The 27,611-nt window shown below is 42.8% G+C and overlaps 1 protein-coding gene across 2 annotated transcripts in view; it reads left to right on the top strand.

The window, feature by feature from the left end:
• The window catches only part of KCTD1 (potassium channel tetramerization domain containing 1), a 159,696-nt gene extending 132,715 nt beyond the window's left edge, over positions 1 to 26,981 (top strand). For both annotated transcript variants that reach the window (XM_069731237.1, XM_069731236.1), the window contains exons 2-5: positions 6,940 to 7,118; positions 22,043 to 22,187; positions 25,105 to 25,410; positions 26,625 to 26,981. In XM_069731237.1, coding sequence (XP_069587338.1) covers positions 6,940 to 7,118; positions 22,043 to 22,187; positions 25,105 to 25,410; positions 26,625 to 26,783 — 789 coding nt within the window. In that variant the 3' untranslated portion in view covers positions 26,784 to 26,981. The remainder of the gene's footprint in view (positions 1 to 6,939; positions 7,119 to 22,042; positions 22,188 to 25,104; positions 25,411 to 26,624) is intronic.
• The last annotated feature ends 630 nt before the right edge of the window (positions 26,982 to 27,611 follow it).

The following is a 27,611-nucleotide window of genomic DNA, read 5'->3' as shown; positions in this document are numbered from 1 at the left end:
GTGGCTGAACTCCCGAAACCTACATCGGGAAGTCAGCTGGGATCAGACTCCTCTCAAAGTACTCACAACAGACGCAAGCCAGAGAGGTTGGGGCGCCATGATCGAAGGCTCCCACTTTCAGGGGTTGTGGCCCCCAGATGTAAGACACAGCTCCTCAAATCTGAGGGAATTGAAAGCAGTGGAGGAGGCGCTAAGAGCCGCATCTGTCCTCATTCAAGGTCACCATGTACGGGTGATGTCCGACAACATGACCACTGTGGCCTATCTCCAGCACCAAGGGGGCACAAAACACACGTGCCTAATGTTAACTGCTGGAAGGATTTTTTCCTGGGCGGAGAATCACCTTCTGTCCATCTCCGCAGTACATATAAAGGGATTGGACAATTCCCAGGCGGATTACCTCAGCAGGAGGGACTTCCATCCAGGAGAGTGGTCTCTAAACCAGGATGTATTCCTATCCTTGGTCCGGAGGTGGGGGAACTCCCGATGTGGACCTGTTCGCCAATAATCGGAATACAAAATCAAACACCTTCTCCCTGACCTCCACAAACGAGGTGCAGGGACTGGACACTTTCTCCCACCCCTGGGAGTTTGCCCTGGCATATGCCTTCCCGCCAATCCCATTGCTACCCAAAACACTACAGAAGATCCGGATAGATCAAGTTACAACGATTCTGGTAGCCCCATTGTGGCCAGGGAGAAGCTGGTTCAGCGCATTAACAGGCATGTGTCTAGAAGGCCTGATTCTGCTTCCCCAAAGACGCGACCTTCTTCAACAGGGTCCCCTGCTTCATCCGGACCTACACAAGCTGAAGTTGGCAGCCTGGTTACTGAAGCCGAGATCCTGAAAGCCAGAGGACTCTCACAGGACGTGATTGAAACCTTTCAAAAGAGTAAGAAGCCAATAACTAACGCCATTTATGGCAAAATATGGAAAAAATTCTCATCATGGTGTTCCCCGAACAAACCGGATCCATTCAACCCAAATATTGCACAGATCCTTCAATTCCTCCAGAAGGGCTTGGAACTGGGGCTTTCACCTAGTACCCTAAAGGTTCAGGTGTCAGCTCTTGGGTCTTTCTTCGACCAAGATCTAGCAAACCACCGGTGGATCAAACGATTCATAACATCGGCAACTAGAATCCATCCGAGACTTCACGTTCACACCCCTCCTTGGGACTTGAACCTTGTTTTAAAAAGGTCTAACCGGTGACCCCTTTCAACCCCTTTCAGCCTCCAGCTTAAAAATCCTGACCCTTAAAACCGTCTTCCTGGTAGCTATCACTACTGCCAGGCGTATAGGAGAACTACAGGCCTTGTCAGTCCAGGAGCCATTCCTGACCATAACCATGGATAGTATAATCCTCAAATTAGACCCTTCCTTTATGCCTAAGGTAGTTTGACTTCCACAGAAATCAAGACATCATTTTACCCTCATTCTTTCCAAATGCCTCTAATCCAAAAGAGGCCTTTCACACCCTGGACGTCCGACGAGTGGTCCTGTTCTACCTCCAACAGACAGAAAGTTGGAGGTTGGACCAAAACCTGTTCGTCCAGTGGTGAGGACGGAATAAGGGCAAGATAGCAGCCAAAAGCACGATCGCTAATTGGATTAAACAAGCAATTAGTCTTCCATACTCATCCCAGAAGCTTGCACCTCCAGCTTCATTAAATGCCCACTCCACCCATTCAGTCTTGGCTTCCTGGTCAGAGAGGAGAAACGCATCATCGGAGCAGATATGCAGAGCAGCCACCTGGTCGTCAGTCTATACTTTCGCCAGACACTACAGGCTCAAATTCAATAGGGACCTATCGTTTGGCAGACGCGTTCTCCAAGCGTTTGTCCCTCCCTAAAGAAATTAGCGGTTGGTATCACTCCGATACTGCTGTCGTGGAAGGTGTATGGAGAAAATAGAATTAGACTTACCAGTAAAACGTGATAAATCTGCAGGGATGACCGCAGCGGGTTTGCCCTGCAGATTTTTTCAAATCCGCTGCGGGAAAACCCGCAGGGACCCGACGCAACGTGTGAACATGGCCTAAATGGGGAAACTAAATGAGTACATCTGGCAGTGGCCCCAACAGGTCATTGAATCATCGCACCCTAAAATGCATAGAGTTCTAGCCCAAAATTTAGGATTTTTGGGGCCAGACAATCCAGAGAAAAAATCCACTTGGATTCCGCTCTTGACATCGTCTCTATAAGGTTGCCCCCTCTGGCATTCTGCTGAATTTTTTGGATACCCGTAAAGCGGACACCTTTTAATACATCTGTTAGGCTAGGTTCCCATTGCGTTAATGGGACCGTGCTAACAGACAGCGTTGCACGGCGAAATTAACGCCGTGCAACGCGTCCGTTAGCGCGCCCATTAACAGCAATGGGGACGCGCATCACTAGCGAGTGCTATCTTTGGCACGCGCTAGCGATGTGCCGGTGTTTTGTGGTGCGCTGCGGACGCTGCTTGCAGCGTCCGAGGCGCGCCCGCGGTCCGTTCCCCGCTCTCGCAGATCAGAGATCTGCGAGAGCGGGGACGTTTAACGCGACCCCTTTGAAACACATTGCGTTACGCAATCTGAACCTAGCCTTATGCTTCTCAGAGAAATTGCGTGAGAGGGGATGGCCTATATGCCCTTTCTTAATGTTTATCAGGTGCTCTTTGATGCCTACCATGAGCCGTCTTTTAGTGCGGCCTACGTACAATTTTTTGCAAGGGCATTCAACTAGATAGATGACCCTTGTAGTGTAGCAGGTAATACTGCTTTTGATACTAAAGGTGTTGGTGGCCTCCGAATTGGTAAACGTAACTTGTTTTAGTTTATTGTGGATTGTGTTTTTGCAACAATAACAGGTACCACATGGGGTAAATCCGGGAGCAATGATCCTAGGTGTATCGACGTCTGCCTTTCGGCTCTTAAGGGTTGGGGCTACCAAATTTCCCAAGGAGTGGGCCTTCCTGAATACAAATCTTGGGGCAATAGGTAGATATTCACCTATAACCTTGTCTCTCCGCAGAATGGCCCAGTGTTTCAGAATAATAGATTGAAATTTCTTATAGCCGGCATGAAATTGAGTAATAAATGACAGTTGCCGAATTTGATCCTGTATGTATGTTTGATACCAGCAGCAAAGGGTATCTTTTCTATTGGTAGCGCTAGTGTTTTCCTTTGTTTATATAAAGCATTGTCTTTGTCTTAAACTTTGTAAAATGTTTCCAGTTCTTTGAAATGAATCACACCATGTGTCGGTGGCATCAGAGTTTGGTGTGTGTGTGTGTGTTTGTTTTTTTTTTTTCTTCTTTCAATCAACCAGAGATTTCAGAGGAAGAGTGGGTTATGTTTTGGTAAAGATTATACAAGGCTTTGGACCACATGGGTGCTGCTTTTATAAGCCAGAGACAGAAAACTTTCTGATTGTTTCCCACCCAATCCATTACACGGTGAATTCTGAGCTGCCATAATAAAACTACAGAACTATAGAAAATGAATCTTCTCTCATCATAATTCTTCGCTGGACGATTGGGCTGTGAGCAAGAGAAATACAGATATCTAATGGATTGCATTGATTTCAGGGCTGCGGGCCCCAGGCACTTTTCGATAAGTTTATGGAAGTTATAAAGGATTTATGTGCTGAGAAAATGCCCGACTGTAATCATTTATTGATTTGTTATTTTTCCAGAAGTACCAATAATGTTGATGGTATGTTTCAAAGCCAGTAGTTATTGTGCCGCCACTTAGTGTAGAGACGCTATGTCCTCCTAGTTGTATATTTATTACATACTGTAACATTTACCAGATCAGCCAGATACAGTGCAGTAGGGTAATCTGCGGAAGGAAGGGATCACTAGAGGTGGCGAGTTCTCCTCCAATGGAAGTCTTCAAACAGAGGCTGGACAGACATCTATCTGAGATGTTTTCATAAATCCTGCATTCAGCGGGGAGTTGGACACGATGACCAACTCTAACATTCTATGAATTATAACCTCACATGAAAGTTGGCATTACCTGCATCTTCGTCACTGGGTGCACTTTGCATAGGGTGGTTACATAATGTCATGCCAGGTAATATAGGATGTATGATACTTTAGACAAGGACTGCTCCACCCAATGTTGTCCCAGTTACCTGAGATGACATATATAACCTCTTAGCACCCCATGAAAAAAATGTGCTGCATGGGTGGCAACCAGAAAGCGATCAGTGCGATCAAGAGCTGGAGCATGGCAATAGGGATCTGTTCACACTTTCATTAGTTCTTTTTAGGTTTCATTGCTCTAAAGTAGTTATTGTAAATCAATAGATTTCATAGTTTAAGAGATTGTACTAAATGACTTCTATCAGAAAGGCCCTGTTCACACTGGCGGGAATCAGATAACCCCTTTCATGTACAAGTCTATAAGGGAGGTGTATGAGGTCCATTTCTTATTTTGGCTGCCAGTGCAGAACCTTTATTGCGTGATAGGATTTGTTCACATCAAGATTGGGTATCTGTTCAACTTGCACTCTGCATACAAGAAAAGGTCTCCTCGGACCCACGCCATGCCATGGTACCTGTCACCATAGCATCTCATTCATTGATGGTTTTTTTATTTTTGCATAAAGCCAGTGTCACCCGTTTGATGTCTACGTTCCAGCTAATACAGTCAGTTGGATGACTAAATCTAATGCGAGCATAGCCTTAGAAAGCCTTATTTATGGACCAGAACTGGGTGTGAAAACCAAGCTGGTGTAAATGCCATACATGGCACCTAAATATGACAGGAAGATTTTAGGGTAGAGAATTGTTTTTATTTTTTTTGTTCTGAACATAAATGCGGCTTAAGTCTACATCCCCATACAACAAAACTTCATGTTTGAACTTTAAATACTTGTGTAAAATATATATATTTTTTCTTGTGATGATCAGAAAGTTAGATATGAACGGTTTCCCCTTTGGGGTAACTTCGTGTTGTGCATTTGGTGCGGTATCTTCCATAGCTTATCTGCAACAAAATCCATGCTTGTTACATGCACATTATTAAATGGATTTGTCCAGAATTTCACCCCATGCTATGCAACAGGTGAAACCTCCAGAAAGAGCGGACATGGTACAGATAGTAAAATGTCCATTTTCAAGTAGAAATCCGATTTGTTGCAATATCTTACCGGTACTGGAATATACTGCAGAGTTTCTACACACATCCGAATGGAAAATCTGCATCAATTACGTGTGTGAACGTATCCTTAGACCGGATTCTTGCTTGGCGCTGCAGAGTTTTTAATAGCACTTTATATTCCAGAAACCTTACAACCAGGTGTTACATAAAGTCTGTAGTATCCTATAATCTAAGACACACTGCGTAAAAAGTGTTAGTTTTGGGGAAAAAAAACTTTAGGAAAGGCTTTGGTGTTTTTTACGTAACATAACCGTGCATGGGAAACTCCTGTCAGCGGTATGGTAGAATTTTGGTTTACTTATAGAAGGGAATGCTAGAAGACAGGAACTGAGGACTAGCTATGTTTTTAGAGACCTCCATAAGGTTGTCCAGCAGTTAATTGTTTTGTTTTTACCAATGGCTCATAAAGTGTTAAATAGCGCTATGCTCACCTGACCGATTACACTGCCCTTTCCCCCCCAATCCTCAGTGGTCTCACCACACAGGAGATGCCTCTGGGGTCAATCACTAGACGCAGAAGAGATCTGCCTCAGTGCTAGAGGATTTTGGAGTTGGGTATTACTGCCTCTTTATTTTATTTTTTTAACCCATTCTGAGCCACTTAAAAAAAAAAATTGTACCCACTGGACATCCCTTTTTTATGTGACCATCTTGGCATGTCTGTTTTGCTCCGTGTGTATACATGGGCCGGCATGCTGGTAGCTCGGGCCGATTAATGTTGCTGTTCTTTTCTGCTACTGGATAAGCTTTAGTTCCAGCCAAGTAAATATTTGTAAATTCAGACCTATACGGTAGACTCCATCTTGTATGATCCAGGAGCCGTGTAGCTTACAGGTGGCTGCCGGAGAGCTCGTGTAATGTGGACGCGAGCCCTATTGAGCTGTCGCTTGACAGTTTGTGCCAAGACTGAAATACTGCAAGTCAAGCTGTGCAGCAATTGTGGCCCTCCCGTCTACAGGATGGATTCCTGCAGGGGTGGATTCTGCCTTTTACAGCTGGATTTATTTCTTATCAGCAGTCTGCACTGAGTGGGGAGTATTTCTAAGACCCTCTCATTACATCAATTAATGCCTGTTGTTCCCCCAGCATTGCATTATCCGCCTGCACTCCAGGATCAGATGTAATTGCGAGTGATATGCCCTTGTCCCTACTCTCAAGAGGGCAATTAGCGCAAACATGGATCTCCAAGAGGTTGTTTTGTGCCCTGTTGCTATTTGGATAAACTGTGTATATATCATTAAAGCCTACAAAACCTACAGTCACAGGGGATGGTGCACACAGAAGAAATTTTTTATAAATGGAGAGTAAACCAAAAAAACACTAAAGTCTATGTTCACAATTTTACAGAGGTGTCATGTATGCAGTTTGGTACACAGGCCTGTTGAAGTCAGCATAGGGTGAAGTTGGTAGAATTTTTTTTTTGTTTAATTCAAACTATTAAATACTGATATAAATATAGAGAAACCTATCAATGGGGCCGGGCCAGAGGGGAGACACCTAGTCATAGCCATGCTGGCTCTGTCTGTACTAAATACATAGATTTTAAGGCAGCCTGAAGAATTGGAAGGTTCCCTTAATTCTGTTATATTTTGAACCCAGGACCACAGCTACAAGTCCTAATAAAGTGTTGAAGCTATCAGGGAGCATTATAGAAATGATTGGGTTTTACCTTGTTTTCTGATATGTTGGCATTATATTTAGGGGGCACAGTTTGTTCACCTTTCCTTATTCAGCATTGCTTGGTAATTGTGTAAGAAAACCTATTCCATCTATGTTTTATTCCCTTAGGACACCCGACCCAACATGTCAAGACCTCTGATCGCCAGATCACCTGCCTCACCTCTGAACAACCAAGGCATCCCTACTCCTGCACAACTCACAAAGTCCAATGCACCAGTTCACATTGATGTGGGTGGACACATGTACACAAGCAGTTTGGCAACTTTAACAAAGTACCCAGAGTCTAGGTAAGTCTTAAACACACGGGGAGATCTTCCTCTGTATATTCCTCCAGTGTGAGATAGGAGTCGCCCAAAAAGAACCCTTTTTCTTGTCTTTCTAGCATTTACAGTGATCCACCTCTGTACAGAATGGTTGGCATTGTCTAGGCGTGAAGCCGGTGACTTCTGGCACTTTCTGAAATATGATATTTATTTAGCGTGTCCTTTTTTTATAGCGCTGTTACCAAGAAGCTCTGGCACTTGGTGTGATATTGCACAATGAAGTGTACTCGGAACGTCAACCGCTCTCCACCCTGGGCAACATTCTGGGTGTGTATACTGCTCCGAGGCAAATATGCCAGCTTCTCAGATGCCTTCCCAGAATTTCCAATAACGAGCTTTTCCTGGAACGCCACTGCCCATTGTTCAGGACTCGCATTGGTTTGACATCATATTGTTTAGCTGTAAATCGTTGGCATGGATCTAAATTTGGTTTAGTTCTGTTCTGTCTTGAAGCTATTTTAATAGATCTTATGAAGATTTAAAAAATAAGAAAATACTTTATGTAGATATATTCTGCTGATGGGTAAATTGTAATATTTTCTGTGCTCTTTGCAGAAAGCTTATCCGCACTCATTCCTTGTGGTTGCTTTTTTTTCTTAAGCACTGGTTATAGAGGCATTCATACATATTCAAGGGGGTTTAGAAATATTAAGAATGCTTTTCTATATGCAAAATGCTCTTTCATTGAAGGCCATTTTCACAACTTAAGTAAATGTGCGATATTTATAACAACACTTATTGTTCACAGGCTGCGGGAGCCGCACTTCTGCATTAAATCCTCCTTTTGAGCAGCCGCTTGTTGTTAGTTACAGTAGACGTGAGTTCAGAGGAAACCTGTGAATAGTTGGGGGCTTTTGTTTGGCGGGGACAAGTAAAGGTTTACGCATTTATAATGGCCATATATTATGAGGCACCCTGTAATTTCTACTGAAGTAGAAGTCTGTAAAATATCTCTTTTTATTGTTAACTGTCAGTACAGGAGCTAACAGCAGAATGGCCTGATGTACCATAACCCAGAACATGAGCCCCTGTGGTACTGGTGATACCTGCACCCAAGCCATCTATCCTCTTCCTTTGCAAATTGCCTGGGTTTGGTAACTTACATTAAAGAGTGAACTCCTAAATATATCTGACCTAAAATAACTGTCATGATAATCCCGATGTGCCAGTGTGTGCGCCCGCGCTCCATTTCTCTTTATACATTCACAGGTGACTTTCTCGAGCTGTATCTATTCACACATAATGCATCCATGGCTGTGCACAGACGTCACCCGGCTCACTACTAGCAAGACTTTGGCTTTCTTGCATGGTCTTGGTGCCAGTAGTTATGAGCTCTCGCCCTGCTCTGGCACCCTTTGTATTAGCAGTCCATGGAAGGACTGTGGATGATTTCTCTGATCGGATGTGTGGCAAGAATGTATACGGCCGGTGTACAGTACATGTGCTGTACGTAGATGCGGACAGTTTTCTAGTATGTTGCATTTGCCCCATTCTCTATAATAGTCACATTAGATATTGGAGCTGTAGTTTAAATTGAGAAAAGAAAAACTGATAAAACCGAATCTGCAGACTACATCCTGACTGCTGATAGCGCATTGATTTTTTTTTTTTTTCTTCCCCCTTTAAGCGCCGGAGGTGGACATGGAGGCCCTACAGCTTAGATAACAAATGAAAACCTTTCCTGTCTTAGAGCACCAGAAACGGTCAATGCAAAAATAAAAAATGATGCTTTCTAGTGTGTGTCTGTGCCCATCACTTCTGGTGATGGAAGGATGGAGGGCTCCGTGGCAGTCAGGGCCTCTCTCCGCTGACATGGGTGAGGTATAGTGTTGAAGTAATGCAGTTAATCTACAAGGAGTTGACACTGAGAGAAAAGTACATTACAGCATCGGCCACTTAGCTGTCGCTTCTGTATTAACCCCTTGCTTGCTTTAAATTCTCTTTTATGAGGCCTATTTGCAAGTATATGTGTCTTCTGTATACATTGCCTCATGTTTTACTTCTAGTTCCAAAATGTCTCCTTTGTCAGGCCGCCCGGGTCCTCTATTTTGTCTTATTGATTGTAATCCAAGTCGCAGAAACACATTATACGCCCCATTATAGGATTATCATCTAGATGACCGAAGACCTTCCGATATCTGCCCCCTAATAACAGAGTTAAGCACGGTGAAGGTGAATGCGAGCATCTGGAGTGAATGGTTGTGATCCTAATGGTTTGTTCATGTCTCTGAAGCCCGGCTGTCTACAAGCAGTGACAATGCCTATAATGCCTCGCTAATTGTAAGCCACATGTCAGGAAAGATATCCGTTAAGGCTTTACTGCTGCTTGTGGTAAGTAAGTCTGACCGTCTATTTAGAGACCTGCACCTTCAGTTACACACTGTCAGAGGAAATGTCAGCTCTGCTGCCGTGCCTTGTGGCGGACTGGAGACTCAAGTCCCATGTCTGGCCCCCAGAGTGGCTGTGTCAGACGTCTTCAGGGGAGGCCGAATCTTTGCAGATGGGAATTAGAAATTTGTCCTGCACTTAAGAAAACTTCTCCCTTGAGGATAGTGACCCTCAGAGCAGCAACCCTCAGAAAGAGGGACTTGCTCTCCTCTATGGACTTATTCATACCCTTAGAAGAACTCCTTCTTGTAAAACAAATTACTTCACTGCTGGCTTGACAGTCTCACGATAACTGTAAGGCATAAACATGCTGATGGCAGCTGCGATCTTAGCTCTTACTGCAGGGGTAAGGGGATGTTTACTGCCCTGCAAATGACAATTTAGGGTCCTTTCTGATGAGCAGGCTTCATGAAATTAGTATCGTCTTACTAGGAAAATGTCTCATGTTTTGGTCCCAAAGCCCATACTAACACACCACAATAAGCATGTTACCTCTCTATGGGTACATTCACACTGGCCGATTATTTGGAGAGAACAAGGTTGTCAGCCTGTCTAAACAGGAAGCCAAAATACTTGTTCATTGGGTGAAATGATTTTTAAGCAGGCTTGATCTTCTGCAATTTCAATAGCACATCGTCCTCGGTAGACAAAATGTTCTTCTGAGCAGGGCTGTGGAGTCTGTGTCCATTTTGGTGGAGTTGATATGGAATGTACCGACAGACTCCTAAAATAAATTGTGTATGGGTGAGGTATAGTGTTGAAGTTGCGCAGTTAATCTACAAGGGGTTGACACTGAGAGAAAAGTACATTACAGCATTGACCACTTAGCTGTCGCATCTGTATTAACCCCTTGCTTTCTTTAAATTCTCTTTTATGAGGCCTATTTGCAAGTACGGTATATGTGTTTGCAGTATACATTGCCTCATGTTTTACTTCTAGTTCCAAAATGTCTCCTTTGTCAGGCGGCCGGGGTCCTCTATTCTGTCTTATTGATTTGTAATCCAAGTCGCAGAAACACATTATACGCCCCATTATAGGATTATCATCTAGATGACCGAAGACCTTCCGATATCTGCCCCCTAATAACAGAGTTAAGCACGGTGAAGGTGAATGCGAGTATCTGGAATGAATGGCTGTGAGCGGAAATGGTTGTGATCCTAATGGTTTGTTTTCTTAATATTTTTGTCATAATAATTTGGGAAAGTTATGAAATGTCTGTTCTCTTCCTTATCTAAGGATCTCTGCTTTTAGTTGAGATGAATCTGTGCTGCACTTTATAATAATAATCTTTATTTTTTATATAGCGCTAACATATTCCGCAGCGCTTTACAGTTTTGCACACATTATCATTGCTGTCCCCGATGGGGCTCACAATCTAGAATCCCTATCTGTATGTCTTTGGAATGTGGGAGGAAATCGGAGAACTCGGAGGAAACCCATGCAAACACGGAGAGAACATACAAACTCTTTGCAGATGTTGTCCTGGGTGGGATTAGAACCCAGGACCCCAGCGCTGAAGTGCTACCCACTGTGCCACCGTGCTGCCCACTTTATGCACATGTTCAGTAGTGACCAGTGCTATGGGGGGAAATTGAGAACTTAGAGGTTTGGCTTACTGACTCCACAGCCCTTCTGCTGAGAGCAGTGATATTCTGTGCTCACAGATGGATTCTAGTAATTATCGCTCTGTGCGTCTGGAAGTGCGGGTGCCTTGTCCTAATGGGTATTAAACACCTGGAGTTGTAAATGCACTCTGAGCTGTACAGCAGAATAGGAAAGAAATGGGGCATCAGCGGGCAGGCTGAGCAGTAGGCTAGTTAGAGGCTCTGCGGCACCACCTGCATGGGATTTGTGTATACATTTCATCCTCTTGCAATGGAAACACATTGTGGTGGTTAAATTGATTTTCCACAGCGTTGGCCCTTGGTCACCTGAGCCCAGTGTAGGGATGTTTCATCAGAAGCTCTGCTATCATAACGATCTCTTGGCGATCATATTACAGGTTTTACCTGCCTACACTGATGCGGGTTCTCTGACTACACGGACAGCCGGCAGGTCCGTCACCAGAGTTTGTTGGGATCTGCTACAGAATTCACATCTTTCTTTGCATTTAAACTCAGGTCAAAGAATTGACAATGCTGTAAACTATACAATTTGCATGGAAATTTACTGCAATGTGTAGATGACTGTAAAAATGTCACCAATTTAGCTGGTAATGTATTCCAAACAGAAATTTCGTCATGTAAATCCTCAGAGCAAATACTCGTCATATAAACATACCCTAAGGGAACATTCACATGTACAAAGTTTTCTGATGTGAATTTGCTGCAATTTTCACCCTATGCATTGCAAAAAGTATCAGAGGTAAAAATCCAAAGCTGGACTGAAAGCTGCACTGCAGGTGAATTTCCTCTGCGGATCTGTTCTGGCCGAGATTTGGTAAAGTCTCATCTTTGCTTTACCCGTAAGGCTAGGTTCACATTGCTTTAGTGCAGTCCGTTTAGCGCATACACTAACGGACTGCATTAACGCAATTGCCAAAAAGGGATCGTGTTATGCGATCGCGCTAGCGCAGATGCTCTATCTGCGCTAGCGGGAACGGACCCAAAAACGCTGCAGACAGCGTTCGAGGGTCCGTCACAAAATAGCGGCACATCACTAACGCATGCCAATAAGAGCATGCGTTAGCGATGCGCTACATAATTGCGGTCAATGGGTGCGCTAACGGATCCGTTACATAGCGTTAGTGCCGCTATGAAACAGATTCCATCAGCGGACACCCACTAACGCAATGTGAACCATGCCTAAGACGCAGGAGATTTCCATCTGGCCTGTAAATCCGCAGTGTATCGGACATGTGTAGGTTCCCATAAGGTTTCAACGGGGAGGATTTGGTGGCTGTGAAGTTCAGTGAGATATTTCGGGTGTGCACAAGAGCTTTTCGTAAACCATGCTTTGATTTATTGCCCAGTGTTGTGTTTCTGGAGGAAAAGTATTGCTTCTACCGGTGAGAATAGTCATTATATTAGAAGGGAACTGATAAATGAGCGCCAGTAGATAGTTTGCTCCCTCTGCTCCTGCCCTACATATTGGAGATGTTCCCTCCTCATCTCATCCTTCGCACCTTTTGGATTCTCCTGTAATAGGAGCAATATGGGAGAATAGTTAGCTGAGTGCTATAACAACCTGTGGACAATGTGATGCATTTTTTTTTAGAGAAATAAGCCATTTTATTCTAGTGTTGGACACCCCTTTCCTGCCTGGAGCTCTGTTGCATTAGTATAGCTGTAACTCCCTCACGTAACTGCTGAGTGTACCTCATGTGGCAGTGACAAAAATAATGGTGTCCTGTTCTCTGCGGATAATGCTGTATAAAACGCTGGCATTAAATAGTTCTCAGGATGATCTTTTTAGAATGACCGAGCTAAAATTATCTGTATCCTCTTTCCTTATAACATGCTAAATACAACACTCAAGGGGTGTTTAGACCGAATGTTCGAAATCAGTCAGCCATGATGGATTTATTCAGCTGATGATCTGCTCAAGATGCTTCAACAGTAGTGATGAGCGACTGTACTTGTTGCTCAGGTGACCTCCGAGTATTTGTTATTGCTCGGAGATACAGATTTCATTGCCTCAGTTGCATGATTTACGGCTTCCAGATACGCTGAATACATGTAGGAATTCCCTAACAAACAGGCATTCCTCACATGTATTCAGCGTATCTGGAAGCCGTAAATCATGCAACTGAGGCGATGAAAACTATATCACCGAGCAATAACAAATACTCGGAGGTAACACGAGTGTGCTCGGAAAACCCTGAGCAACGAGTATACTCGCTCATCACTATTCAACAGCTTAAGAAATCCAGTATTGGCCAATGTCGTCTGTGTGTGGGGGGCCATAAAACAACAATCGTTCATTGGCCTGTGTCCATCCAATGTGTATCGGGCCATTAGACCTCTTATTATCCGTGATAATGAATTCTGGGATTATACAGATCTTCTTAGCCCAGATTCCCCCCCAGACACAGAAAAAAACATAAAAAGAAATAAATGGATTTGATATTAAAAAAAAAACTGTCAAAGATGTGGAATTTGCCCACCCTAATTTCTTTGAACTATTTTTGTTATGATTACATTGCTTATCCATGTGTAACTAGTTATTTTTCGTCATATCCGGGACAGCTCAAATTCCCAATTACTGGTGTGCCCTCTCTTCCATGTAATGAAGCTACATTTTGCCCTGATTCCAGACCCCATCTCCAGGTACGTCCAGCTTTCTTCTTTACACAGCAGGGAGCTTACTGTTCCTCTCCTTGTGTCCCTGATATGATGAATGGGGCTGGCTTCGTGCCTCATTTCAGTACCGACGTCACCTCCCTTCTCCATTTTTTTTTTTTTTTTCTATACGGTCCTGCATAAATCCCAGAAACAGAAGGTGATTTTCCCCACCAGAAGACAAGTCCTGGAATTATTTTTATAGGGAGAACCTGAAGAGTATCTTCTGTGGTACATAATGACACAGCTATATGTTCAGGCTAGTGCATGAATAAGTCCGTATGATACGATGTACAAGCGGAGGTTATCATCCTGCCAACATCCATTTATACTATTCATATTGAGCCTGGAAAGGAACATTCGCTTAGCTTGCATACAAAGACAGTAGGATTCTCGATGGTTGGCCCTATGGTATTAACCCTTCTCTATTTATAAATCACTTTTGACATAACAGGAGGCTGGTTTAGCTATAGAAAAGTCAGCCCCCTTCATCACATCACCAACACAGACAGAGGAGGAATCTCTCTGCTGCGTCAAATCGAAGTCAAAAGTTTATAATATTTTACTTTTTGGCAATGGCCAAATTCATTTTTTTTTCCTCCGAGACGACCCCTTTAATTCCGAGGTTTTGTTTCTGCGATTGTCAGGCTCTGGATATAGACAGTGGTATGTAACTTGGTCTGAAGTTCATGCAGGAGAAGCGGTGACCTTAGATCTGGATACATTGTGCATAGATGTAATCCCACCTCCTTTACAAATCTTTATTTAAGGATTTCTTGTGTCCTTTTTAGTGTGTCCTTATCAACTAATCTGCCTGAATAAAACTCCTATGACTGACACCTTGCGCGATAATCTCAAACAATTGGCATGCCATAGGTGTTTTTCTGAGGCGTGTTGTGCCCTGCAAGCTGAAAACAAACTAGCAAGTGAGTTGTGGGTGCGTGTAAGCGGAGCCGGAGTGCAGGAGCAGCCAGTGTGCAGGGTGTCCTTACATGACTCCGGCATTCTGCACAGGCAGCGGCAGAGCCCAGTGCTTCTGAGGTGAGCTCACGTGTTCACACATAGCATTACCCAACCTTTCCTAATCCTCCAGTAAACAGTGCGCAAATCTGAGGACTATTAGCAAACCCCATGAATCACAAGTAGGAAATAATCACAATCCTACACTGGGCGTAGGGTCCACAGGCTAACCACCCATGGTATAGTGCGGATAATAACCCTTCATTTGGTGCTGTCATGGTAAAAAAAAGTCCCTGCCGTGGGGAGAATGATCTTTGGGTTCCGGCTTTGGATAAACTGTACATGTTGGAAAATCTGAGCCGTACGTGCATGGAGAATTTAGATACTTGTATGAGCAAATCTCAGTACAACAGCAGTAGGTATCACAGGAGCCTTTTATTTTATTTATATTTATTTGCAAGACAATGCCTCCCTTCCCGGTATCTTGTCTATCCCTGTTCTCGTGGTTCTACTTTATACTGAGCAGACATATTGCTAGGACCCATCAGCTCTGCTGTGCCAGCGGACACCGTGTGATCATAAGGTCGATGGGTTCAGTACATACATTGACGCGTCGGTATGAAGAGAGAATCTGCTATAAAGCACGTCTACAGTGACTTGCATAAGTATTCACCCCCTTGGCATTTTTTGTGCTTTGCTACCTCACAACCTGGAATTTCATCTCCTTATTTTTTTGAGGGTTTGCATCTGTTTATGTACAGAACATGCCTACAATTGTGAACTTTTTTTTTTATTGTGATGTAAACAACAAATGGAACAGAATAACTCAGTGTGTATAATTATTCACCCCTCTAAAGTGCGTACTTTTCAGATTCTCCTTTTGCGGCAATTACAGCTGAAGGTTGATTTTTGGATAAATCTACATGAGCTTTCTACATCTTGGGATTTTTGCCCATTCCTCAAGGCAAAAATGTTCCAGCTCCTTCAAGTTATATGGTTTCCTGGTCTGGGCTTTCAACTAGGCCACATCAAAACATTTACATGTTACCCTTTAAATCACTCGAGTGTTACTTTACCAGTATACTCTGGGTCATTGTCTTGTTGGAAGGTGAACCTTGGCCCCAGTCTCAAGTCACTGACAGGTTTTGCTCAAGATTTTCCTTGTTTTTCACACCATCCATCTTCCCCTTGACCCGGACCATTTTCTCTGTGTCTGCTGCCAAATGTGTAATAAAGGCCACTTCTATGGAGTGTATGGCTTATTGTAATTGTATGGACAGATACTTAAGTCTCTGATTGGCAACTCTGCAGCTCTTTCAGGGTTGCCTTTGGTCTCTGTGCTGCCTCTCTGATTAATGCCCTCCTTGCCCGGGATGACCGTTTTGGTGGGTGGTCCTCTGTTGGCAGGTTTGTTGTGGTACCATGTTTTTCCATTTGATAATGTATTTGACGGTTCTCCAGGGGATCATCAGAGATTTGGATATTTTTAAAACCATGTTATTTTGGCCCCATATTTAGCATTTTCATGAGGGTAACACTGTGGGGCTCAGAAGGGAGGGGGGCATTTGGATTTGAGAGTGGAGAATTTGCTGAATTTGGCTGGTGAGGAGCCATTTTGCTTTTCCAGAGCCTTTGTGCTACCAGTAACGTGGAAGCCCCCTATATTTCCGTTAACCGATGACAGACCTGAGTGGGGACTTCCTTTTTTTTGTGGATTAAGTTGAAGCGTTTATTGGGAACATTTTGCATAACATTGGGGATCAGTTATCCGGCGGTCTATGCTGACCACTTACCGTACTTTCGGGTTTCCATCTAAATCTGAGTGATATGATTCAGATGATGAAACCCCCAAGGGATCCATTCACTATAATGAGGCAGCAGAGTTACTCTGGCCTCTGTTCAGCGGTGTCCTACTTTTCAGAAGTGCACACGACTGTGGCCGACGACACTATTACGCAATCCAAAAAAGACGGACACCGCTGGATCACAGGTCAGACGGTGTCCACATTGCCCCCATCTGCCTCATTATAGGGTATATTCCGCCAGAGGTTCCATCTGAATCAGATATTTCAGAAATTTGCACGGAAACCCTGTTGCAAGCGCAGAGCGCAGGATAAATGTGTGCAGAGCCTTACTGCAATCTTTGTGAGGCAGAATGAAAAATCAACAGCAGTTGAAGAATTGGTTTTATTTATTTTTTACGCCATTCCTTGTGCGATATAAGTGATTAGGCGACTTTATTCTTCGGGTCAGTGAAATTTACAGAGATACCATATTTATATCTGTTTTTTGTTTGGCTGCTATCACACTAAAAGACTATTTTTTGCAAAAAAAAAAGTTTTTGCATCACCACATTTTGAGAGCTATAATTTTTCCATATTTTGGTTCAGAGTTTTGGGAGGGCTTGCTTTTTTTCGGGACGAGTTGATGTTTTTATTGGTACCATTTTCATGCACATGACATGTTTTCATCGCTTTCTATTCCAAATTGTAGAGAAAAAAATTATTATTTTTGCATTACTTTATTCTGTGAGCTATACCTTTTTTTTATTTTTTCCCTGATGGAGCTGTATGGTGGCTTGTTTTTTTGCAGGACAAGATGATGATTTCAGCTGTACCATGTTTATTTATATCCGTCTTTTTGTTCAGTGGTATGATGATAAAACATTGTTTTTGCCTTGTTTTTTATTTATTTTTTTTAGTGTTGACTAAAGGCGTAAACTAGCGGGACAGTTTTTATAGGTCGGGTCGTTGTGGACATAACGATACCACATAAGTGTACTTTTATTGTTTGTTTTTTTTGTTGTTGTTGTTTTTTCCAGACATTTATTTATAGATACAATATCATTTTTGATTTTTTTTTTATTCTTGATGTTTATAAAATATTTTACAATGTTTTTTTTATTTATTTTTTTAATGTTTTTACTTTTTTTTTTTTTTTTACTTTGTCCCACAATGGGACTATAATTTTTTGCAGGCTGATCGCTTGTACAGCCTGGAGATGCAGCAACATACCCATGCTGTACACTGTCAGTTCTGCACTGACAGAGAAAGCTGCTGATCAGGCACTGCACATGATCAGTAAGTTTCCTAGCTTTGGTGATCCAGATGTTGTCATAATGACAGCGGGTCACCATGGTAACTATCAGGATCCCACATCATGCCGCAGGGTCTCCAGTCCAACAGCAGAGAGGCTGTAAGCCCTCTGCCGGCTCCCGGAATGCTGAGATCGCGTTCAGTCGCAGCATTTTGGGGTTAAAGTGCCAGGAGCAGTGCGGGACCGCTCCTGGCACTTAGCCGATTCTGACAGCTGACTCCTGGTACTGACACCCAGCGGCGATCGCCCGTGTACACGGACGATTGAAATTATGTATTAATCTGTCCCTTTTTAACCCCTTTCTGACATACGTCATTTCAGAAAGAGGTTAAAAGTATCAACCACTGAGGACTCTCAGATCTTAATATTTTTATCTACTGGCTAACCCGGTACAAACATAGATTATTTATATATATTTTTCCTGTATCGAAACACAGGTTGTAATGTACCAAAGTAGGTCAAAAGCCAATTGGGTGATTACTTTTGCAAACCACCTTGGTCACTTTTCTAAATCTCTAGAAAGCATGGCTTAGCTAGCAGCATGTTACATTGTCTATAAGGTGCGTTCCTTAGCTTCTCATACACTGAAGGAGTCTGCTACAGTGTTTGTTAGTAGTGTAGTTACATTAGGGTCCAGTACAAAATGTAGGGGGCAGTGTGGACCGAGTGCTGATCTTGGTGGTCTGCACTCGCCATAGTCTGAGGTTTTGTGACTTCTTCATGTGTAATCTTTCTTATGTAAGCCGTCATTCAAAGCTAAAACTAATCATAAACCTAGACGTTCATGGAGTTTTTACCGGACCAGACTGGTTTTTAGGGAGTAGATACTACTGGGAAACAGGGAGACGTTTTGGAAGATTTTCCTCACTTTATAACATAACAGGGCTTGTATTTACTTTTGATCAATCACAACTACGGTAGATCAAAACGAGACTGTCCTCCCCAGACCCAGACCGGCATTAAGAATTGCATGACCCTACGTAGCAGTACCAGACACAGCCCATAAACAGAGGGGCGCTGTTTTTATATGTAACTTTCACAACACATAGTATATGAAATGTTCAGGACTGTAGAGTCTGTAACCATGCTCTCAACTACTTTATTTTCCACAATCTGGCTCCTTCCTAAATGACTAATTTAACACACATTTATCTGATAGAAATTTCTAAACTTTTTAAATTCCCATTGAAAGCAAATATACAACAAGCTATGCATCTAATAAACTAGTTCTATAATATTATTTTTGAAGCCAAAGTTATATTACTTTTACCCTGCAAATGTATTTTAATTGAATTTTATATGAGATACCAATTCAAAGTAGCAAGTACGGTATTTGTGAAGTGTAGAGGAAATGATGCATGGTTTTCTAATCATATATAAAATAAATATTTTACAAATATAAATCTGAAAATTGTGATCTGCATTTGTATTGAGCCCCCTTGAGTAAATACTTTTGTAGGACCACTTTTTGCTGCAATTACTGCTGCTAGCCTTTTGGGGTCTGTCTCTACTAGCTTTGCTCATCTAGAGGCTTAATTTCGTTGTCCATTCTTCTTTGCAAACTAGCTTTAGCTCAGTGAGATTGGATGGTGAGCATCTGTGAACAGCAATTTCAAGTTTTGCCAGGATTTAGCTCTGGATTATGACTGTTCCATTCAAACACATGAATATGCTTTGTTCTAAACCTTTCCCTAACCCTGGCTGTATGTTTAGGGTCCTACACTCTAGTATCAAGTCTTTTGCAGCCTGTAACAGGTTTGCCTCCAGGATTGCCCTGTATTAGCTCCATCTATCTTCCCATCAACTCCTGACCAGCTTCCCTGTCTCTGCTGAAGAAAAGCATCTCCAAAGCATGATGCTGCCATCACATTTGATGGTGTGGATGGTGTTTTCATGGTGATGTGCAATGGTAGTTTTCAATCACCCAAAGTTTTGCATTGAACTGAAAAAGTTCTGCTTTGGCCTCAGCTGATCACAGCACCTTCTTCCAAATGCTAGCTGTGCTAGATTTTAAGGTGTATAAAAAGAACGATATAATCACAGGATTTTATCGTATTGCCTGCCTTCCGCAGGCGTGTACTACGGAGGACAGAGAATGAACTTCAATCCAATATTGCGGCCAGTATGCAGCCAGCGGGAAAGAAAAGGGTGAATCAAACACCTGAAAACTCTGCCCATATGACCAAAAACCGGTCCTGCCAAATTCAGGTGACGGGTTCCCTTTAAGGCTAGATTTGTGGAATATACGGCTAATAGTTGACCTGTGGACAGATTCTCCTACCTGAGCTGTAGATCTCTGCAGCTTCTCCAGAGTGACCTTGGGACACTTGGCTGCTTCTCTAATTAGGGCTCTCCCTGCTTGGGATGCCAATTTAGGTGGACAGCCATGCCTTGGGAGGTTTGCAGTTTTGGCATACTCCTTCCATTTCTGGATGCTTGATTAAACAGAGCTCTGTGAGATGTTCATAGCTTGGGCTATCTTTTTTTTTTTTTTAAATAACCTAACTAACCCTTCTTTACTCTTCTCCACAACTTAGTCCTTGACTTGTCTGGTGTGTTCCTTGGTTTTCACAATTATTTCATCCCTGATGTTGTCAAACAAACCTCTGAGGCCTTCACAGAACAGCTCTGGTTATACTGAGAATAAATTATACATCGGTGGACTCAATTTACTAATTGTGACTTCTGAAGGCAATTGGTCATTCAGGATTTTATTTTGGAGTATCAAACTACAGCGGGCTAAATACAAATACCTCACAATTTTTAGATGTATATTAGAACAGTCGTGGTGAGGCCTCGCTGAGTCTGTGAGCCACCTAACCTTAGTCTCTCTCCACATTCGGCAATCAGGAAGCTAATACATTTGTCTTCAATACTTTGTTCATATCAGGTGCTGTGGATGTAGTATGGGTAAAGCAATAACTTCATGCCAATTCCTCTATGAAAACTATCACTGTAACAAAACATCTCCAATTTTGCATGTTATCCCTTCATTTTCTTCTTATTCACTTTTAATGTTTGCGTTAAAATATGTAGTTTTCTAACTAGGCCTATGACTGGGATCAGATTTCTCTAGCTGCCGCTGGCTTCATGGATGGAGACGTCCTGCTGGTGCAGTCAGAATGCCGCTCTTTAAAGAGGTCATGCTGGAAATGATATCCAATCTGCTGGCAGCATGTTATAGAGCAGGAGAAGCTGATCGGATTGATGTACATTTTTATGGGAAAAGTTTCAGTGAAATCGCTGCTGTTTGCATACACCAGTCCAGGGGGCGGTCCTACTCTGATAATTATCTCTGCCTGCACAGTCACACACAATCACTAGTAGCATCGCCCTCTGGACTCTTATACAGTGGGGGAAAATAAGTATATGATACACTGCTGATTTTGCAAGTTTTCCTACCTACAAAGAATGGAGAGGTCTGTAACCTTTATCCTAGGTACACTTCAACTGTGAGACAGAATCTAAAAATAAAAAATCTAAAAATTTTGTTTTTTTTATTTTTAGATTCTGTCTCAGTTGAAGTGTACCTATAATAAAAATTACAGACCTCTCCATTCTTTGTAGGTAGAAAATTGCAAAATCGTCAGTTTATTAAATACTTGTTCTCCCCATTGTAAATGCACAAAAACTCCAGGGATTTCAATGAATAGCGTGCAAGTTATGCTGAATCTTTTCCCACCTCCTATATATCCTTCTGCTCAGCCTCTCCAGCTCTATACTGTGACCTCTAACCTTGTACATACAATCTGATCTGTGGGCAGGAATGTGACAGATTCTTAAGTCACTCTGAAAAAGAGTCCTATAGATTGTTCTACGGATCTGGTCTTCCAAAGGTACCTGAGCAGTGCCACCCAGTGGCCACACTCCGCCAAGACCGGAGGTGCTTATGGACAGGCGATTGTGCTGCGGTGTTTCATTGATCATCTGCCATTTCTTCCTGATTTGTATGATAAAGGTGGCACAATGCGATGAAATGACCTTCCAGTAGCCTTGAGGTCCCAAGCCTGACACAGCTATAGAGAATACAGCGGGATCACAACTGTATTGTCTGCCTGGCACACTGTGGGCTCACATGTCTGCGCACGTCGCTTTGTCCAGGTTCCCTTGTATAGTGCAGCAGTGTCTGATCTCTATATAATGAACTGAATTCTCCTTCTGCAGAATCGGAAGACTGTTTGATGGAACGGAGCCCATAGTCCTGGACAGTTTAAAGCAACATTACTTTATCGACAGAGATGGCCAAATGTTTCGTTATATATTGAATTTCCTGCGCACATCAAAGCTTCTCATCTCTGACGATTTCAAAGTGAGTATCGCTGTATAAACCATGTGCAGATTAACTAGAGTCGCAATACAAAGTAGGGAGCTGGGTCCCCCAAAAGAATCCACCCAGATGTGTTATTGGGGCCGCTGGTGATATCCGGCCATCCATGGTGGGCTCACTACTGGCAAATCCACGGGAATTTATATGGTCAATAATCCATAGAGCAGAAACATTCTATATATTTTTTTTTTTTTACAAGTTTTATTTGACTTGTAAAATACCCTTGGTTTCATATGATATTAACCCTTAAATAGCAGCTGATAAAACGCTGCCCACTGAATTCAGTAGAAAGATACTGACAACATCGGCGTAAATCCCTGGGTGGAGAAGTCCTTTTGTAATATGGTGATAATGTTTCTTTGATTGTAAGGCTATATGCACACGATGCGGATTTTGCTGCGGATCCCCAGCAATTTCCCATGAGTTTACATTACAATGTAAACCTATGGGAAACAAAAAAACGCTGTGCCCATGCTGCGGAAAAAAACGCGCGGAAACGCAGCGGTTTACATTCCGCAGCATGTCACTTCTTTGTGCGGAATCCTCAGCGTTTTTACATCTGCTCCAATAGAAAACTGCAGATGTGAATCCGCAGTAGAAAACGCGATAAATCCGCAGTAAAAACCGCAGCGGATTTTCAATGCGGATTTATCAAAACCCACGAGGAAAAATCCGCAGTAGACCATTCTACGTGTGCACATAACCTTACATGTTAATTGTAACACTAAGGCTATCAAATCTTCCTTCAGTTTTCTAGAAGAAAAAACAAAATATCTACTGCACCGCTAGTTATATATACAAATTTTAGACTAGCGCTATTAAAGGCATTTTATACTTTTAAGCGATTTGTTTTTATAGTAGATTCTTTTTAAAGGGACCTGTCAGCTTGTTTTTTTACATATGAAAATAGTGGTAAGGATGTGTAGGCATTCGTTCTGAAAATATATACAGTGGGGCAAAAAAGTATTTAGTCAGTCAGCAATAGTGCAAGTTCCACCACTTAAGAAGATGAGAGGCGTCTGTAATTTACATCATAGGTAGACCTCAACTATGGGAGACAAACTGAGAAAAAAAAATCCAGAAAATCACATTGTCTGTTTTTTTAACATTTTATTTGCATATTATGGTGGAAAATAAGTATTTGGTCAGAAACAAACAATCAAGATTTCTGGCTCTCACAGACCTGTAACTTCTTCTTTAAGAGTCTCCTCTTTCCTCCACTCATTACCTGTAGTAATGGCACCTGTTTAAACTTGTTATCAGTATAAAAAGACCAAAGAGCTGTCAAAGGACACCAGAAACAAAATTGTAGCCCTGCACCAGGCTGGGAAGACTGAATCTGCAATAGCCAACCAGCTTGGAGTGAAGAAATCAACAGTGGGAGCAATAATTAGAAAATGGAAGACATACAAGACCACTGATAATCTCCCTCGATCTGGGGCTCCACGCAAAATCCCACCCGTGGGGTCAGAATGATCACAAGAACGGTGAGCAAAAATCCCAGAACCACGCGGGGGGACCTAGTGAATGAACTGCAGAGAGCTGGGACCAATGTAACAAGGCCTACCATAAGTAACACACTACGCCACCATGGACTCAGATCCTGCAGTGCCAGACGTGTCCCACTGCTTAAGCCAGTACATGTCCGGGCCCGTCTGAAGTTTGCTAGAGAGCATTTGGATGATCCAGAGGAGTTTTGGGAGAATGTCCTATGGTCTGATGAAACCAAACTGGAACTGTTTGGTAGAAACACAACTTGTCGTGTTTGGAGGAAAAAGAATACTGAGTTGCATCCATCAAACACCATACCTACTGTAAAGCATGGTGGTGGAAACATCATGCTTTGGGGCTGTTTCTCTGCAAAGGGGCCAGGACGACTGATCCGGGTACATGAAAGAATGAATGGGGCCATGTATCGTGAGATTTTGAGTGCAAACCTCCTTCCATCAGCAAGGGCATTGAAGATGAAACGTGGCTGGGTCTTTCAACATGACAATGATCCAAAGCACACCGCCAGGGCAACGAAGGAGTGGCTTCGTAAGAAGCATTTCAAGGTCCTGGAGTGGCCTAGCCAGTCTCCAGATCTCAACCCTATAGAAAACCTTTGGAGGGAGTTGAAAGTCCGTGTTGCCAAGCGAAAAGCCAAAAACATCACTGCTCTAGAGGAGATCTGCATGGAGGAATGGGCCAACATACCAACAACAGTGTGTGGCAACCTTGTGAAGACTTACAGAAAACGTTTGACCTCTGTCATTGCCAACAAAGGATATATTACAAAGTATTGAGATGAAATTTTGCTTCTGACCAAATACTTATTTTCCACCATAATATGCAAATAAAATGTTAAAAAAACAGACAATGTGATTTTCTGGATTATTTTTTCTCAGTTTGTCTCCCATAGTTGAGGTCTACCTATGATGTAAATTACAGACGCCTCTCATCTTTTTAAGTGGTGGAATTTGCACTATTGCTGACTGACTAAATACTTTTTTGCCCCACTGTATATATTTTTTTCAGTGGAGCTCATAAGAAATATAGCATAGAAATCCTATGCAAATCAAGCTGGAAGGGCATTGGGGGTGTGCCAGTGTACAGTAGTTTCCTTCTTCCAGTTGTATTGCCATGCCCTCACTGCACTTACAGCCTGCTTTGCCTATATAGCTATAATGCTGATGCCACAATGTTCGCACCCCTTACACCTCACCCAGTCTGACCCATATTCTAGCTATGTACGATCAGTGTCTGTGCTAACAACTCATTTTAAGCTTTTCCAATGCTGCGTTTCTCTTCAAACATTAGATGTCACTAATTTGGTGGGCCCCTCAGTCACTAGACAGCAGCTCTGTTTGGAGACATTGATGATCTCGCAATGGTTGAATGCCTTTGTTCTCAATTCCAGGATTACACACTACTGTATGAAGAGGCCAAGTACTTTCAGCTGCAGCCCATGCTTCTGGAACTGGAGAGGTGGAAGCAGGACAGGGAAGCCGGGCGCGTCTCCAGGCCCTGCGAGTGCTTGGTTGTCAGAGTTGCCCCAGATCTCGGCGAAAGGATTACCCTGAGCGGAGACAAGTCCCTAATAGAAGAAGTTTTCCCAGAAATTGGGGACGTAATGTGTAATTCTGTTAATGCAGGCTGGAACCACGACTCCACACATGTTATTAGATTTCCACTCAATGGATACTGTCACCTCAACTCCGTTCAGGTAAAAGAAAAAGTGTCTAATGTATCTGATGTCTTTGTGTTAATAGTTTGTGGATGTGATTCAGGGAGAAGATAGGCAGCGCACAATACTTTCTGCACATCTCGTGACATCATACTCTGACTTCAGTTATACACGGAAGGAATCTCTCCATATTCTGGAACCTTTTTTTGCTAAATGATTTAAAAAAAGCAACTTTGCAATAGAGCCCAAATTGTGCTTTAGGTTTTTGCATTTAGCCCCTATTTATACCAATGTGTTTCCATTGTAACCGGTAGCTAACAAATGATGTATGATTTGGGCCTACGGTCTTACTTATTTGCTCCCAACTTTTTTTTTCTACCATGTACTAAGTACGGTAGGTTACAGGAAGCAAGGGACAGACGGAAGGTGGGGGGTGTAAGGACCAAACTAGACTACAAGCAAACCCTGGCCAGTTTATGAAGACTATAAAAATGGTTGCAAAAGGCAGACAGTACCATCAGTGCTTTCTTAGGCCGGTTTCACACGTCAGTGGCTCCGGTACGTGTGATGACCGTTTCCTCACGTACCGGAGACACTGACACACGTAGACACATTAAAATAAATGTGTCTCTGCAGATGTCAGCGTGTTTTCACAGACCGTGTGTCCATGTGCAAAACACTGAGACATGTCAGTGTTCGTGGGAGCGCTCGGATCACACGGACCCATTAAAGTCAATGGATGCGTGTAAACACGTACCGCACACGGATGCCGCCCGTGTGCTTTTTTTAAAGTCATATTGTTAAAATTGAAACAAATTGTTTCAATACGCAGACGGCACACGGACAATAAACATGGACACACAGATGGTCTACGTACGGACACGGATAGCTCTGGGACCATTTCTTCCGGTACCGGAAATATCTGGCCAACAATCTGTGTATGGGAGCCCCAGGCAACTGATTATCGGGGAGTTCTGGGTCTGGCATGTTATGTTTCACACTGCTGATCATGTTGTTCTAGCTGAAAAAACCCATGGGGCAGCGTCTCTCATAGCAAGCACAGGAGAACTCTTCTGAACAACCTCTCTTGTGTATGGGAGAGCTGGCCAAAGCATCGTTCAGCTGACCGTCATCTCATGTCTGTGGTGGGCTTTACAGTCTTGGGAAAACGTCTTCTTTGCCACTAAGCGTCTTGTATTGTAGTTTCAGAATTGACTCGCCACTCTCTAAAGCATTGCCTTTTCCTTTTCTAGGTGCTGGAGAGGTTACAGCAGCGTGGCTTTGAAATTGTGGGATCATGTGGAGGAGGAGTGGACTCTTCTCAGTTCAGTGAATATGTGCTGAGAAGGGAACTGAAAAGGACATCTCGCGCACCCTCTGTCATACGAATAAAGCAGGAGCCATTAGATTGAACAGACACTTTTCTTATGCAAAATTGGACAACTTCCTTGCAGTTGGGAATCCGTTCCCACAATTGACACTGAGAAAGACATTTCCGTCACCTCAAAAAAAAAAAAAAAAAAAAGACATTAAACGCTGTTAAACAGCGGGATCAGGAATACACGTCAGGACGGCAACTGCAGCATATTAAAAAAAAAAAAAAAAAAAAACCTCTAAAAATATGAAAGGGTACTGTAATACTACACCTTTGTCTCCTCCTGAGACAATGTACACATGAGAATATTCCACAAGGTGATTTATGGTTATACTCTGTTTAACATTTACAGCCAGTGAAAATAAGCCTTCAGAGATGTGAGGCGCAGAAGACCCAGTGGCCACCTCCGTGACCAAAGATTAGGGCTTCCCACAAATTAAAAAAAAATTTGGGTTATTTATAAAAACTAGGAGATTATTTATAAAGCTTTTAAAAAGTGTAGGTGTTCCCGGAAGTAACCGATCAGCTTCCTGCTTTTCATTTCAGACTTGTTTTAGCGCTGATTGGGGTCACAGACAACACTACTGTTACGGTATGAGCTCTACAGACTCTGGGCTGTATGCAAATCCGCATAGCACATTAAGCCATTTTGTACACTGTTTCTGCCCACCACTTTTAGTTTATTAGGAAAATGTTTATGATCTGTATCTGATCTTTATTTATGATGGGTTTATGAAAACTCTTTTTCTAAAGGGAAAAAAAAAAAAGTTCTGTTTGGTTAACCACTGAGCTTTTGCTTCTGGGAAACGCATGTCCTCAGTGAAGGTTGGAGGCAAATTAGTTACACCCTTTTACCAACGTTACT

Source organism: Ranitomeya imitator, chromosome 6 (genome assembly GCF_032444005.1).
Source record: "Ranitomeya imitator isolate aRanImi1 chromosome 6, aRanImi1.pri, whole genome shotgun sequence".
Taxonomy (NCBI): domain Eukaryota; kingdom Metazoa; phylum Chordata; class Amphibia; order Anura; family Dendrobatidae; genus Ranitomeya; species Ranitomeya imitator.
This window is presented reverse-complemented; position numbering and strand designations above follow the sequence as displayed.